Genomic DNA, 13761 nt, shown 5'->3' with positions numbered 1-13761 from the left:
GGTGGTGCTGGTGTAAGCAAGAGCTGCACACGACTCGTGTTGTTTGAGCAGATGTGTCCTGTCTGTGGCTAATTATAAGCGTTATGTGCACAACACACACTGGGAGATGTGCCAGATACTGTTTCTTTTCACATTGAACTCAAAATCATTATAATTAAGCTTTAAAGTTGTAAGTAAAAACTAACAAGGAGTGCAGGTTTGCTGTCATCCTGCTTGCAACCAGGGCCGGTCCCTGCTGGGAGGGACAGGGGTGGGGGTATGGAGAGGGCAATCAGAGGAACTGGAAATGTGGAGGTTTTGGGGGTCTGCTGTGGTGGATATGTCCAGATTTGGGGGTTGAATAGGCAGAATACCCCAAAGTACTAGAAATGTGCCGTTTTACAAATGTGGGAAGTGTTGCTGAGTGAGCTTTAGCAGCCTCTCAGGTTTGGTGGGCAGAGACAGAGAAGAGGTGTTTGCTAGGAAGGGAAAACAGGGAATAAAAATGGGAAGCAATCACGGAAGCAATTGTGTAACCTCAGGTTGAGAGGAACCTAGGTTGTGTCTCTGGTTTGAAGAAATCGAGACAACCTTGCTGAAGAAGCAGCTCCAGGAGGAGTTGCTGCCCACGGGGCTGGATGAGGGGGATGTGACAGCTGTGCCACTGGCTGCATCTCAGGGATACCAGCTGATGGCTGCTTTGTGGCGCTTTTGGGGACTGCCCCACAACTGGGTGGTTGCTGGGGATAAACCTCCTTTTGAGACTGCACCACAGGAGCGATGGCCGTGCACGTAGGGGTGAGGATCCCTGCGGCCCTGATGTTGTGGTGTGCTTGCCATGTGGCCAGGGGTGTGATGGATGGGCTGGGGAGTGCCTCGGGCACCACCACCACGTGAGGAGCAGTGTAAAAACAGCGGTGAGCTCTCTACCCTGTGATTTGTATTCGGAGGGAGGGCGGCTGCTGGGTTTCAGTGCTTGTAGGTGTTCATCTGGGGTTGTGTCTGAATAAATTACGTTGTGAGATCCAAGCGAGCACAGGGGAACAAGCTGCACTGTCAACGTGGCAGCGGAGCAGAGACATCTTAACTGCTCGTGATAAATGGGTCAAGATGGGCCCCGGTGTTTTAAAAATTAGCAGTTGGCCTAGATAGCAGCAGCAAAATGACTTGCAGGGCGAACAAAAGTGAGCGTCACTGGAGCTGTGCATTGCTCTGAAGGTGGGGACGAGCCTGGTGTGCTGGGGTGAACCTGGGCTGGTTCCCCACCCTTTGTTTGTACCTGGCTCTTCCTTGGCAGCTGTGCTGTGCTGTGGGGAAGCAGGGAAGACCTTGGCCCGTTTCTTTCTGATGGCTTTGTGGAGTCACAAGGTGCATTTGTCCTGCAGGCAGCAGCTGGGGGGGCACTTCCCACTGCCCCTCCAGTGCTTTGCTTTCCTCCAGTGACAGAGTACTCCGAGTTGTTTTAATAATTTCCCCCCCCAGTTTTGTAGGGGAAGTGGTGCTGTGCACCCCTGAGCACCCACCTGGGCTATTTAACTCTGGTCTTTACAGAGATGTGTCGTGCATTTGGGTTTGGTTGATTGGCAGGGTTGGTGCTAAAGATGGAGCTGCTGCCCAAGTCAGGTTCTCTTCTGCTTAGCATTGGGGAAGAAGGCCACTGCCTGCACCAGGGGTTTCTCCTGTGATGGGGTCCTCTTCCCCTGGATGAAACCATGTTGCTCCAGAGCACTGAAAGTCAGTGCTCTTCTTCTGGGCAAGACACCTCACAGCAGAGTGACTGTGCTGACCCCCCTGTACCCCAAAAGCACAGCCTATTCTTTAAGCTGCATCCTCATCCCCAGAGCAGCGTGCCCACTGACCAGTGCCAGTGTAACTGAGGATGGGCTGGTTTTGCTTGCTGAAACTATGTGGGTTTGGCCTGAGTTGCTTGAGCACAGTGTTTCCAGCTCGTGAGAGGCTCTCACCTGGCACAGGGCAGCAGAGGAGGAGCAGCAGTAGCTCCAGAGCAAGGGGGATCTGGCCACAAGCACCCCAACCAGCAGGGAAGGAGTGGGTGAGCCTGGTCTTGACTGTGCACAGGAGATGCTCTTTCTAGGAGATGTTTATGCTGTTTTCCCCTGCTGGTGTTATGCTGCCATTAACGGTTCCAGTTTCTCACTACCAGCATCTTGCTGCCCAGTTTGGATTTTCTGTTTGAAGCTGTCTTAGGCAAGTTTTGCACTGAAGTCTCTTAGAGGAGAATGTACTTACATATCCGACGTGCATGGAGAGAGGTCAGAAATAAGCCAGGCAGTCACTTATTTAACTTTTCATATCAGGTCCTTGTGGATAGAAAAGCAGGTGGCAGGAGGAGCCACTGGGAGTCCTGAGCAGTCAGGACAGCTATTGCATCACACCTGAAAAGCAACATGCTCATGAGTCCCAGTGTGTCTGCCCCACAGCAGGCACAGCTTTCCCCGACCTGGGGAGGCCCCACCAGCTCCTCATCCCCCACCACAGAGGCTCCCATCCTGTTCTGAGCTGGCTCCACGCCTCTCACCACAGCACTAAGGAAAGAAGCTCAGCCTTTCCCCATCCTCACTGTCATTCAGTTGAATCCTGCCCTCTTACATCTCCAGAGATGCTTTGTGCACTGCCCTGTGCTTCTCCCCCATGAGCTCCTGCCTGCGAGCGCTGCCCCTGCTCTCTTCAGAGGCCACGGGTCTGCCCAGAGCACACTCTCAGCTGGTGAGTCCAGCCCGATGATGTCCTGCCCATGCCTCGGGCAAGCTGTTGACCTAGAGATGAGAGCCTCTGAAAAGTGCAACCTCCAGTAAAGGAGGATTTTGGCAGCAAAGAACACAACAGGCTGCCTGTGCCAACCCCTCATCACAGGGTGTGATGCAACAAGCAGCCAGGGTGGGTTTTGCTGTGCTGGGAGGGATCTGGGACTCGCTGCAGTGAAGTTACGTGGTAGGACAGGAGAGTGTGACTGCGAGCAGGTCAGAAGTTGCCCATCATGTACCACCATTGGCTGGGGACTGTTTCCTGTCTGTGAAGGCAGCCAAATGCACTCCATAACACCTGGTCCCTGGGAATCTTCCTTTGGTTCGTAGGGACTTTGCTGTGCATTTTCCTTGGGAAAGCAACATTCCCTTCAGTGTGTCAAGAGAAAAGAGTTTGGTCCTTATTTATGGAGGTCGTTAGTCCCCACGTGTGACAGGGGATTTTGGACCCCAAGCCCTGCTCCCACTTGTGCGTTTGGCAATGGGCACTTGTCTGTCCAGGATGGCTGGTGACTACATGTGCTACTTTATCTCCCACAGGCTCCTGCTTCTGGGTCGCCGTCCTGGACGGCAACGTGGTGGGGATCGTGGCGGCGCGGGGCAACGAGGAAGACAACACGGTGGAGCTTCGCCGCATGTCCGTCGACTCCAACTACCGCGGCAAAGGGATCGCCAAGGCCCTGGGCCGCAAAGTGCTGGAGTTTGCCATGCTCAACAACTACTCCTCTGTCGTGCTGGGAACCACGGCCGTGAAGATGGCAGCCCACAAGCTCTATGAGTCCTTGGGGTTCAAGCACGTGGGTGTCGTCGAACATTATGCCCTGCCAGGGATGACACGCTCCTTACTGGAGAGAATGTTTTTCCAGGTCCGCTACCACCGCTACCGCCTGCAGCTGCGGGAAGAATAAAAAAAAAAAACCCCAACCAAACAAACGAGAAAAAAAAAAAATTTTTTTCCTCCTCTTCCTCCCCCTTCAAAAATAATAAATTACCCTTCTGTTTCTCATCACCGTTGATTTGCCAATTTTGGGTTGAGTTTTTGTTCCCTCATGTCACCTTTTGGTTTGCTCCGTTCAGCTCGATGGGCCGGCCCTTCCTCGCATGCTGTAGGTGGTGGTGCTGGGAGTCCTGCGACCCGGCGGGGCAGAGCGGAGCAGCGGCCTCTCCTTCCCAGGTACCTCCGTAAAGCACAGAAACTTAACTGCAGAATAGTACCACTTGCTCTGGTGTACATAGTCTTCTCCTTTTCCAAATGTAAGATAATATAACATAGTGATGCATTCATAATAGTGCAGAAATATTACTTGAATGCAGTTTTCAGTATTTCACACACCAGTAAAGTAGAACACGCATTCGTCCTGCCGTTATTTACTGGTTAATAGTTTTCAAAGAAAAGGTGGGGGGCAAACCCCGCCCCCCTGCCCCAACCCGCTTGCTACAATGCATGAAGAGGAAAGCGCGTGCACGCACTCAAACACATCGCACTGCCACCACGGCACTGGTGTTGCACTTTTTTTGGATGTGCCTCATTCTGCCAAATGCCTGAGAGACCCTGGGTGCATCCGGTAACCACAACTCCACTCCACCTCCCCCTCCTTCCTAAGCCAGCACAGACTCGGACCGGCTGAACTGAGCCCCATTGTACCATAGTGTGAAGTTAAGATCAAACCTAAATATCTCCTGTGCTGTTCCGTAGCCACGTGTAACCTGCAGTCCTGGGCCAGACTCCGCATGTGCGTTGGACTTTCTCTTTGCTGCCTTTTGGGGTTTTTTTTGTTGTTTGTTTTTATTTTTAAGGGTTATTTTGTTGTTGTTGTTGTTATTTTTAGTTTTGGCTTTTGCTGAATGGTGTCGTTGAGGCGTAATGGAGGCTGCAGTTCCTATGGCAACACATTTGCACATTAATGTGCGCACCAAATCTCACCACTTCAGAGAAGCAACGTGTGACAGATAATAGCATTTTGGGGAGTGCCGGGGTGGGGGGGAAACGTACTTATTATCTTAACCAGCTGCTTGTTTGATAAATGTAGATGGCCTCACTGCAGCCTTCCATCAAAGGTAATTAACTGCTTTAATGATGTCAGATTTGTGAATTGTACAATGCAAAAAGCAATGCAAAGCAGATTCGGCATGTGTCTGTACCCAGTATGTATGTACAGTGCCTGCCAACTAAAGAATAACCAAGACTACAGCTTCTTCTAGCCTGAGATATCAACTTTTATAACTTATTTAAACAAATAGCAACCTTGCATGAATTATGTCTTGGGGAAAAAGAAGATCGGTAGGTTTTAATTTTTAAAGCGTGGTGTCAGAGGTATTACAGTAAACCATTTCTGGCTGCACTTAATTTGGGGTGGGTAGAGGGGTTTGGCTCAGCTAATACATTTAAAGGGAAAAAGCCCTTCAATTCCTGGGGAAAAAATTAATTACTATTTTATGAAGTATTATGTGTGTGTTGAGGGGGTAACCCCGCCACCTCGTCATGAACTGGGTGAGAGGGTAGAGCATGTGTTAACCATGCTTTCACTTGCAAATACAATGGAAGCATCAGCGGGAGAGCCTTAGAAGGAAGGAGCCATGGGGTGGAAGTGGGGGCAGACAGCATGGACCTTGGACAGGGGGTGCTGTCTGTCTTACTCCTACCGGGAGCTACCCTTTCCTCTCCAGGCGAAAGCTTTCCCAGCACTGAGACATGGCCAGTGATGCTGAATGAGAGCAGAGGGGAGGGGATTCACCCCATCCCTGCTGGTTCATGGACCGGGCACTGATGCTGGGGGTGGAGGAGCCATTTGGCACAACACCGGTAGCGCTTTCAGTGGTGGGATTGAGCTCGGCCCAGCCTTTAAGGAGTTGGAGGGACAGAGTCCCAGTGTGTGTCCCAGCAATAAGGGGGGAGAAACAAGGATGGTGAAGGGCACTGTAGCAAGAGACCATGAGTTTAATTAACAAAATTTCTGTATGGGGCACTATATTTTTAAAAGTCTTTCTATGCTGTACATTTCTCCTGAAGCTGAAATAATGTACTGTTGGTAGGGGTTCTTGTATAGTGTACAGAAATCGGCAGAATATTTTCTTGCTGCATTCAGTGATTTATTAACCGAAGTAAAACAGACAAATATAAAGTGTTAGCAAAAGCTGAAAGAAAAACAAAACAGTTTGTGCCTTTTTTAGTTTATTTTTCTGTTGCTATATAATCACTGCACTAAAACCTTTCCAGAGGGAAAACAGAAACAAAAACTAGTCTTTTAATAAGGGAGGAATATGTAAAGCCTAAATTGAGCATTAATTTTTTTATTAGGATATTTAATTAAAATAATGTTGCTGGTTTTATTTGATACCTGTGCCTTTGTAATAAAACTCCACATCCTGTCAGAATATCCAAAACTGGAATAAATCCCACCAGATCCCACAGACGCAGAAGTACCATCAGGTTACCAGTATTTTCTTTAATGCGTGTAAACCTTAACTGATGATATTACAGTATCTGATCGTGTAATACCTGTTGAGTTGCCCTGGGGAAGAGGTGCTTTGGAAAGGTATGGCTTTCAAGGTGCTGTCTGCATTCCTCCCCCAACTGGAGATGCACAGATAAGGATTGAGTCATTGCCACTTGGCCGGTAGCTGCCAAGCAAATTTATTCCCTTAACGCTTCTGCCAGTTGCTTTGTGACCAGGCTTTTTGGAAGAAATCCAGCTGGTTGCTCCCAGCTCTCCAGCCAGGACAGCTTGTTTCTGAAGGAAAGGGCTGGCTGCCAAATAGGCTGGGATTTGCTCTCCTCAGAAGACAGAGAGGGCTGCCAGGGCTGCATCCCCGTAGCAGTGGTGGGACAGGGGTACACGACCTCCAGCGTTGTTGCTGTTCTCCCGCCCAGAGCTGCTCTGAATAGGATTAGACAAGGTTGGACTTAAAAGCATCAAGTGATACTGTTGTTTTGTCTGCATTCGAGGGAAGTTTCCCTAAATGTGATAGCTCAGGCTCAGCTCTGGAGCCACACAGTTGCCGTTCTGTGTGTCCCCGGGACTTTGGACCCTGCCAGGCTCTCCCGCTGCCCCCAGGGCCCAGCCTGCCTTGCCCCTGCTGCCTGGGTGAGTGTACAGGTAGAACACAATGCACCTTGCAGGGCAATGTTGAGGCTGAGCTGCCTTTGGCGGATCCATTCGTCTGCTCTGCCTCTTTCAGGGTGTGCTGGTTTAAACAATGCTGCATGGAAGAGATCCCACAGCTCATCATTTGTGACCCCCAGTCCTGGCTTTGCAGCCCCCCTTGGGGAACTTCTTGCTTCTTCTGCCCCCATAGCTGTGGTCAGCACAGCCCTCTCTCTGGGCCTGAGTATCATCTCCAGAGTCTTCCCATCCCAGTTCAGTGGCTGGGTGGGTGCAGAGCAGCACAAGATGGTTGTGGGTTTGGTTTTGTTGCCAGAAAACCCTTTGATATCCTATTGCCAGTTCTTGAGTCTTGATTGCCACAGAGTCTCATGTCAATGTGAGATGGGAGGGGAGGCTCCTGATTTATTTTTGTGATTTCTCTTTCCAAGGATAATTCTGGCTGAAGTGTGAGGAAGAGTAGAGCATCTCTTGGGTTTGGGCCTCAGTTGGTAAATGTGGTGGCCAGTAAGACCACTTCAGATTTAGGCAGAGGATGTGTTGGAGATGTGAAGGCACTTCCCCCAGCTGTGTCAGGTGTCTGCTCTTACTTTACAGTGCAGATGGGCTGTCACAGCCCCCTGCCCTTGTGTTGTGTGCCAGCTGGTGGCACAGGGAGTGCAGTTTCCTCATCTGGCTTCTCTCTCCTTAGCATGGGGCTTTTTCTGCTAATCCCTGTGCATTGGGCACTGCTCAAGTGCCCTCTGCTTGGAGGGGCCTAGGACAGAGCCCTTTCTCCCCGAGGAAGGAACCAGGTGTGATGTCCAAAAGTTAAAAAAAAAGAAAAGTAAAAAAGGAGGAAAAAAGGGGGAAATTGCATTGCTGTGGCAGAGGACCAGGGCCTCAGGGCTGCTCCAGTCCTCCAGCACAGCCTGGGCCATTCGCTGTGGAGTGAGTGGGAACTCCCTGCACATCCTGAGCAAACTGGCATCTCCAGCACATGTCATATTTGGCAATAAGCTCTCTGGGAAGCTTGGCCCCTGAACAGATCCAGGCCAGTAACGCTAAGCAATGAAACCAACAAAGTTTCTAATCTATCTTGAAACCCTTAAATTCGTATTTGTTGTAATCCACACTGTGTTTTCCCTCTGTGAATCAGACAGCACCTGCAAGATGCTTGGGAATGGCAACTGTAATGTGTCTCTGCTGGGAGATGCAGAGAAGTTCAGGGCATTGCCTTTGGGCTGTTCCCATCAGCCGAAAGCCACTCTTTTCCCCCACCTCTCTGTCCCCATGTGTGATGGGGGACAGTGTTTCTGAGCAAGCCTTTACCTCTCTCCAGGCGTGCTGCAGGCTGTACCCACACACAGGACTGAGTGGCAGGACCTGTGCTCTTCCCTGCGGCTTGGGGAGCAGCCAAGGGAGTGGGTGCTGCTGCAGGGAGGAGAGGGGGTGCCTTGGCTGCAGGGCTTTTCAGGCTGGAAGGAGATAGCCAGCAGTGACCCTGTCAGGGACAAACAGGCTTGTTTTTAGTATGTTTGTTGGAAGCAAGATGAGTTTAACAGTGTTGAAAGGAGACTATGTGGGTGCTCTGCTCTTCAGGTGCAAGGTGCAGCAGCACTGCAGGGTTGAGCTGGTTGTGTGCAGTGGGGGTGGTGTGGGGCACAGAGGCAGGACTGCCCTTTGTGATGCTGCAGAGGTAGCTGCACCCCCGAAACTTGTGTCACAGCTTGCAGGGCAGAAGTCATTCTTCTGCTACATTCAAGATGGATGCATCTAAATTCTTAAAATCCCCAAGGGCCAGCTCTGCATCTGACCTTGTTTCAGCATTGCCTTTCAGCAAATGCAGGGGGCAAATGACCCTGAGGACATCTGTCCCGGGTTGTTGGGACCTGGGGAATCATTTTCCCCCACCCCCCTGTTGTTTATTGTCATGGGAAATGAGGATGATGCTTTAGGTCATGATGTCAGAATTTCTAAGTCCCTCTGTAGGAGAGGCAGGACTAAGGGTCAGCAGGTGGCTGTTGGGGACAGTATATGCCTGGTGGGGTCCTGGTGCTGCACACCTGGGAGCAGAAGGTGTTTGGTGCCTGGGGGGGCTCAGGCCCTGTCCTTGCAGTGGCCAGCTGCAAGTACAGAAAGTCTCATGATCAGAATTCCCAAGGGAACTGTGGTTTTGCAAAGCCTTGTCACAATCCTTGCTGCTGCTGATCTGTACCCATCTGTGATGCAGGTCTGCTGCCTTTTAATTTGCCAGATTTGCTGGCTGAGGTGCAAATGGATAGAGACTGACTGCAGGGAATTCCGAACTGCCAAACACACAAAGTCAGGAACCACCTCTGGTTACCTCTGAATTAGCAGTCTCATTTTTGCTGCGCTGGAGCCTGTGTTTCATTAGTGCTAGTGTGATACTGTTGGTATGCACTCTATTTAATAAAGGCATTTTAATTCCACACTAATGGGAGTCTTGCAGTGGAATATACTGTACCATGTAAAGAAAACAAAGGAATACTAAGTGTTAAATAAGCTTTAAAATGCAAAAGGATAATTTTCTTTTTTTTTTCTCCCTCAAAATACATCCACACAGAATATTGAGAAAAAAATTGGTATGCTCTTGCATCCCCCAGTCCTAGAGACTATGCAACAGAGCTTATGTTTATTTCCTACCAAAACCTGCTACCTTAGGGGTGATTGGGAGTACATTTCACTGAAAATAAAACAAGAGATTAATTTGAACAAGTGAGAGTTTAGTCAAAACACAGTATTGTTTAAAATAACAAGCTCTAAGTCAGCTTTTGGAGTTTGATCACTGTTCAGTGCTGTCTTTGTATTGCACAATGGTCACCTGCAGGAGAGAATATGCTTTTAACATCTAAATAGTAGAAGACAGACTTAGTGAGACCAAGAGCATAACAAATACATGATGCAACTGTAAATTTATTTACGAGTAACACATTTGAATGCAGAAGCAGCTACTACTATATAAGCATAATGAACTTATAGCTAACATTGTTTTCAATTTCTTTTCCTCCAAAGCTTAATCCTTTTGCCTTGTAATATGTATATTTGATTTTTTTTTAAATGTAATTAGGTTTAACAAAGCATCCGTTGCTTTGTGAGTTGTACTTATGATTGTGCTGGGCCGTTAGCTTTAAGCAGTTTGTGTGCTTGTGTTATTTTATTAAAGCAAAAGTCTTCTTGAGACAAAAGCGGTAAAGGAAAAAAAAATATTTTTTTGGTAGTGTTAAACAGATGTGTGGTATGCATTTGGAAAATGTCCAATGTCAGTTGAAAAAAAAAAAACAAAACAGGCTAAATTGCTTACCAGAACTGCTCACATTTAAGGCAGTGGCTTATTCACTCATGCCTAAATAGAACCTTGGATTCCCCCAAACAGCCTCTTACTCTGCATCTCTTCACCGTTGTACAAGACTGATGTGAAATGAGTCTTGTGTTTTCTATGTTCAGCATAGTATGTACTGTACTTTGTAATGGGAAGTGGCTACAAGTCCTCAAAGAAAAATGAAACATATTCTAAAACAGCAATAATTATCACTGTAAAGCAAATGAGCACGTGGGGAAGAGCCCAGGGAGATAGTTAATGAAGGTGATACCATTAGGAACATGCTGGCATCAGTGCTGTTGTTGCACCTGGGGAGCAGGATTAAGTACTAGGGAAGGCCATCCTGGGACTAGACATCACCTTGGCCAAGAACTTGCCCATGTGGGGTCCCTCCACCTGAGTCACTTTGAGTCTTATGCAGCGCAGGTTTTTCACCAAAGTTTTAAGGGCAAGTTATTGCAAGTACTGTTCCTGGTGGGAGACACAGACACAAGGAAGAGCTGTCAGTCACACAGAGGAAGGTAAACACTTATTGTTGCAGTCTTGTACCCCAGTGTACTCTGCTACTGCACAACTGGGGCTCCACAACAGCAGAAAATAGAATAAATTACTCTAATTTTCTATGGAGGGAAGCAGGAGTCAGCTCTGTTGGAAAGATGTTCGCATACTGTCAAGGTATCAACACACACCTGTTCCTCTGGTGTGGCAGGATGTGTTAAGATGTGTCCAAGTTATCCCTTGATGTGCTTTAAGCATTTGAGCTCCAATTTACGAAGCTTATCCTGTGAGAGGGTGTGGTCTCTCCGTCTGCAGTGGGCAGAGCCCCGGGAGCCAGCCAGCTCTCGAGGGGCAGCAGGGTGTCCTCAGGCAGGGGCAGGTGAGGTGCTCTGGACAAATGACTTGTAGGTACTTAAGTTCTGTTCCTGATGGCCGCTGTAACTGTGAAAATTAACCAGACCTGCTGTGATAAATTTGGTTATATAAGGTTTATTTGGTTAATTTTTTATAAGTGAAAACTGAAAAGATGAAAGAGAATTGTAATATGAAAGCAACTGCTGTAAATAATGTACGAATGAATAAAATCTAAAACTTATGTCAGTTTTTTCCTAAACTGTATTGCTGTCAAGTTACTGACACCACAGTGCAGATGGTGCCTGCATCTCTTCCAGCTCCCCCTCCAGCATGGGCAAACACCACTCCTTCCTGCTTCCACTGATAAATAGGAATATCTTTGTGCGTCTCATGCATGTCCTTGGATTATATTTCCATGCCGTTCCAGCTCATACGAACACATTCAGAAGTGTAAATGTCCTTGGAGCTCCTTACAGTACCTGTGGAGCCAGCCCTGGGCACTGCACTGCTGGCACTGCCCTGCCTGGCCCTGGCCACCAGGCACAGGGCTGCCTCAGTGGCCAGGGCCTCCACATGCTGCTTGAGCACTCACCCAAAATCCCACCTGAGATCCAAGGTAGCTCTGAGGGACATCCCATTGAAGCAGAGTTCAAGCAAAACTGTTATTGAGGAGGATACTTTTGTGGTGGAGATGCATCTGAGGGGGTTCCCTGAGCCACACAAGTCCCTTTCTCTTCCCTACACCTGTGCAGTACCTTATGTAAAAAACAGCATAAATGGGCTGTTCCCTACTGGTTGTATGTGAGACCTACAGGATGCTATTTCTGACCAACTCTGGAACATCTTTGTGAGGCAGAGAATCTCTGGCCTTCCATTTGGGGAGGGGAAATGGGGTTCCAGCCTTCAGTCCAATTAGATACAGCTGGAATAAACTGATAGCTGCTGAAATGGCCTCTGGGGATGTCTGTTCCTGAACAGCAGTTTCTGGAGGCAGTTATAAATGCTGCAGGAGGGCCCTGCCAGCCAGCTCAGGGACACCCAGGCGAGATCCTGCTGGCAGCCTGGCTCTGGAGATCACCCAGGCAGCACCCCCAGCAAGGGCACTGGGGGCCATCCCCCTCCCAGGAGTGTAGGTTGAAGCTTTGGGATGTGCAGGGTTATCTGGCTGAACAGTCAGGCAGGGATGTGGAGCATAAGGTTGATGCCTTTGCCATGTGGATCCGGCCCCTGTCAATTCCCTCAGTGCAGACACCGATAGCAGTATCTCAGAGGAGTATGCAGTACACCTCTGGGACTGATAGCAAGTATTGTGGGATTTGGGGAGGTTCTGGGGAGAAACAGCTCGAAGTTCATGCATGTGCACAAGCTTTAATTTATACCAGAGCTAAAAAAATCATCTCTACCCTAAAACTGCCTCAGTGAAATTACAGAAAAGTGGCAACAAAAGCTGTGTTGGTTTTAGAAGCTGGAGTGTGGGTGTGCTGTGTGCCTTAAAACACTTAAATTAACTGCTAACTGGGCTCAGACTCTTCACCAACAGGCCATACATCCCTGTCCTGGTCTCTTTCACCCTTCTTGGTGACTTTCTCCTGATAAAAAAAAATAGAATTCATGGGGACAAGGACTTTTCCTCCATACCCAGTGTTTCCAGGCACATGGCTCATGCTGTGGATGAGACAGGACCTCGTGACCCCCTTCCCTGTTGCAGACTTCCCAGTACACCCACCACTCACGTGCACTTTAATGCCTCCTAAAAAGCCAAAGCAAAGCAGCAACACAAGCCCACCCCTCTGCTGCAGCCGTGGCCTCCCCTCAGGGGCTTGGTACTCTCTGAAAGGAAGGGAAGGAGGTTGAGGCTGGAACCGGGCAGGGTGGCCCCCAGATCTAACAGCTGAGCACATCCAACCCACAAAACTGCTTTTATCTCAGCCAAACAGCCACAAAATGTTCCATCTGCCTACCTGTCTATCCAGCTATCTACCTTTGTCCATCCACCCATCCGTCCTGTCCCACCTTTTGCCAAGAGACAGAGCTGTCTCTACAGAGGTTCCCACCACTCTCCACCACAAGCCCACTGCTCTCCTGGACAGCTCCTTGCTGCTGGCTGGCTTTTGTCTGTCAGTCTGAGCAAAGGGTGCTGTGGCAAGATCTGGTGGCCCCTGGCTTTCCCCCAGTCTCCCCTGTGTCCCCACAACTGCAGGGGTTGGGGTCATTTCATATCTAGGCTTCACCAGGAGTCATAAACTGGACCTCCCTTTGCTTATCTGAGCAGCAAGGGCTGACCAGCAGCAAGGAGGATTATGTGACCCTGTACCTTATGATCGTGTCTTTTGGTTCAGGCTTAGGTGACTCTGAGTTTATCAGGTAGGGTATATTTGGGTAGTGATGCACTTGTAGCAGTGCAAGCGGTGAGTGTGGTCCCCACAGTGGGACACGTGGTCTGGCCCTGTGGCTGGACACCCAGTCCTGCTGCTCCAGGCTGCATTTCTACTCCAGCAGTTGCTCCCCTTTACAAGCCATCCCACCACCACCTGCCAGTCTGACAGAAAGCTCTCACTTGTCTACTTAGTTACTGCCAGAGTCTCCTTGGAGTGCTCCTGAGGACACGCAGGAGTTACCCAGAAGTTTCCTTCACCTCTCTGGAGTCTTTCTGCTACATTTCTCTCTCTACTCCCTTAAGCATCTCTCTGGTTCACAACACTCCCTCTGCCCCCCTGCCACTTCTGTTACACAAATGTTA

The 13761-nt window shown here is 49.1% G+C and overlaps 1 protein-coding gene across 1 annotated transcript; it reads left to right on the top strand.

The window, feature by feature from the left end:
- The first annotated feature begins 6 nt into the window (after window positions 1-6).
- Window positions 7-11280, top strand: NAT8L (N-acetyltransferase 8 like). The gene is made up of 2 exons (XM_039382986.1): window positions 7-896; window positions 3285-11280. Exons 1-2 carry the CDS (start codon window positions 839-841, stop codon window positions 3650-3652), a joined length of 426 nt encoding a protein of 141 aa, XP_039238920.1. The 5' UTR covers window positions 7-838; the 3' UTR covers window positions 3653-11280.
- The last annotated feature ends 2481 nt before the right edge of the window (window positions 11281-13761 follow it).

The sequence above is a fragment of the Pipra filicauda genome, unplaced genomic scaffold (assembly GCF_003945595.2).
Source record: "Pipra filicauda isolate LSUMZ 115617 unplaced genomic scaffold, ASM394559v2 scaffold293_size922472_pilon, whole genome shotgun sequence".
Taxonomy (NCBI): domain Eukaryota; kingdom Metazoa; phylum Chordata; class Aves; order Passeriformes; family Pipridae; genus Pipra; species Pipra filicauda.
This window is presented reverse-complemented; position numbering and strand designations above follow the sequence as displayed.

What these genes read in the sequence shown, in the direction of transcription:
- NAT8L (XM_039382986.1), top strand. Translation starts at nt 839, where the DNA reads ATGGGCTGGGGAGTGCCTCGGGCACCACCACCACGTGAGGAGCAGTGT. An exon ending in GGAGCAGTGTAAAAACAGCG is followed by an intron (nt 897 to 3,284) that starts GTGAGCTCTCTA and finishes TATCTCCCACAG; the next exon opens with GCTCCTGCTTCTGGGTCGCC.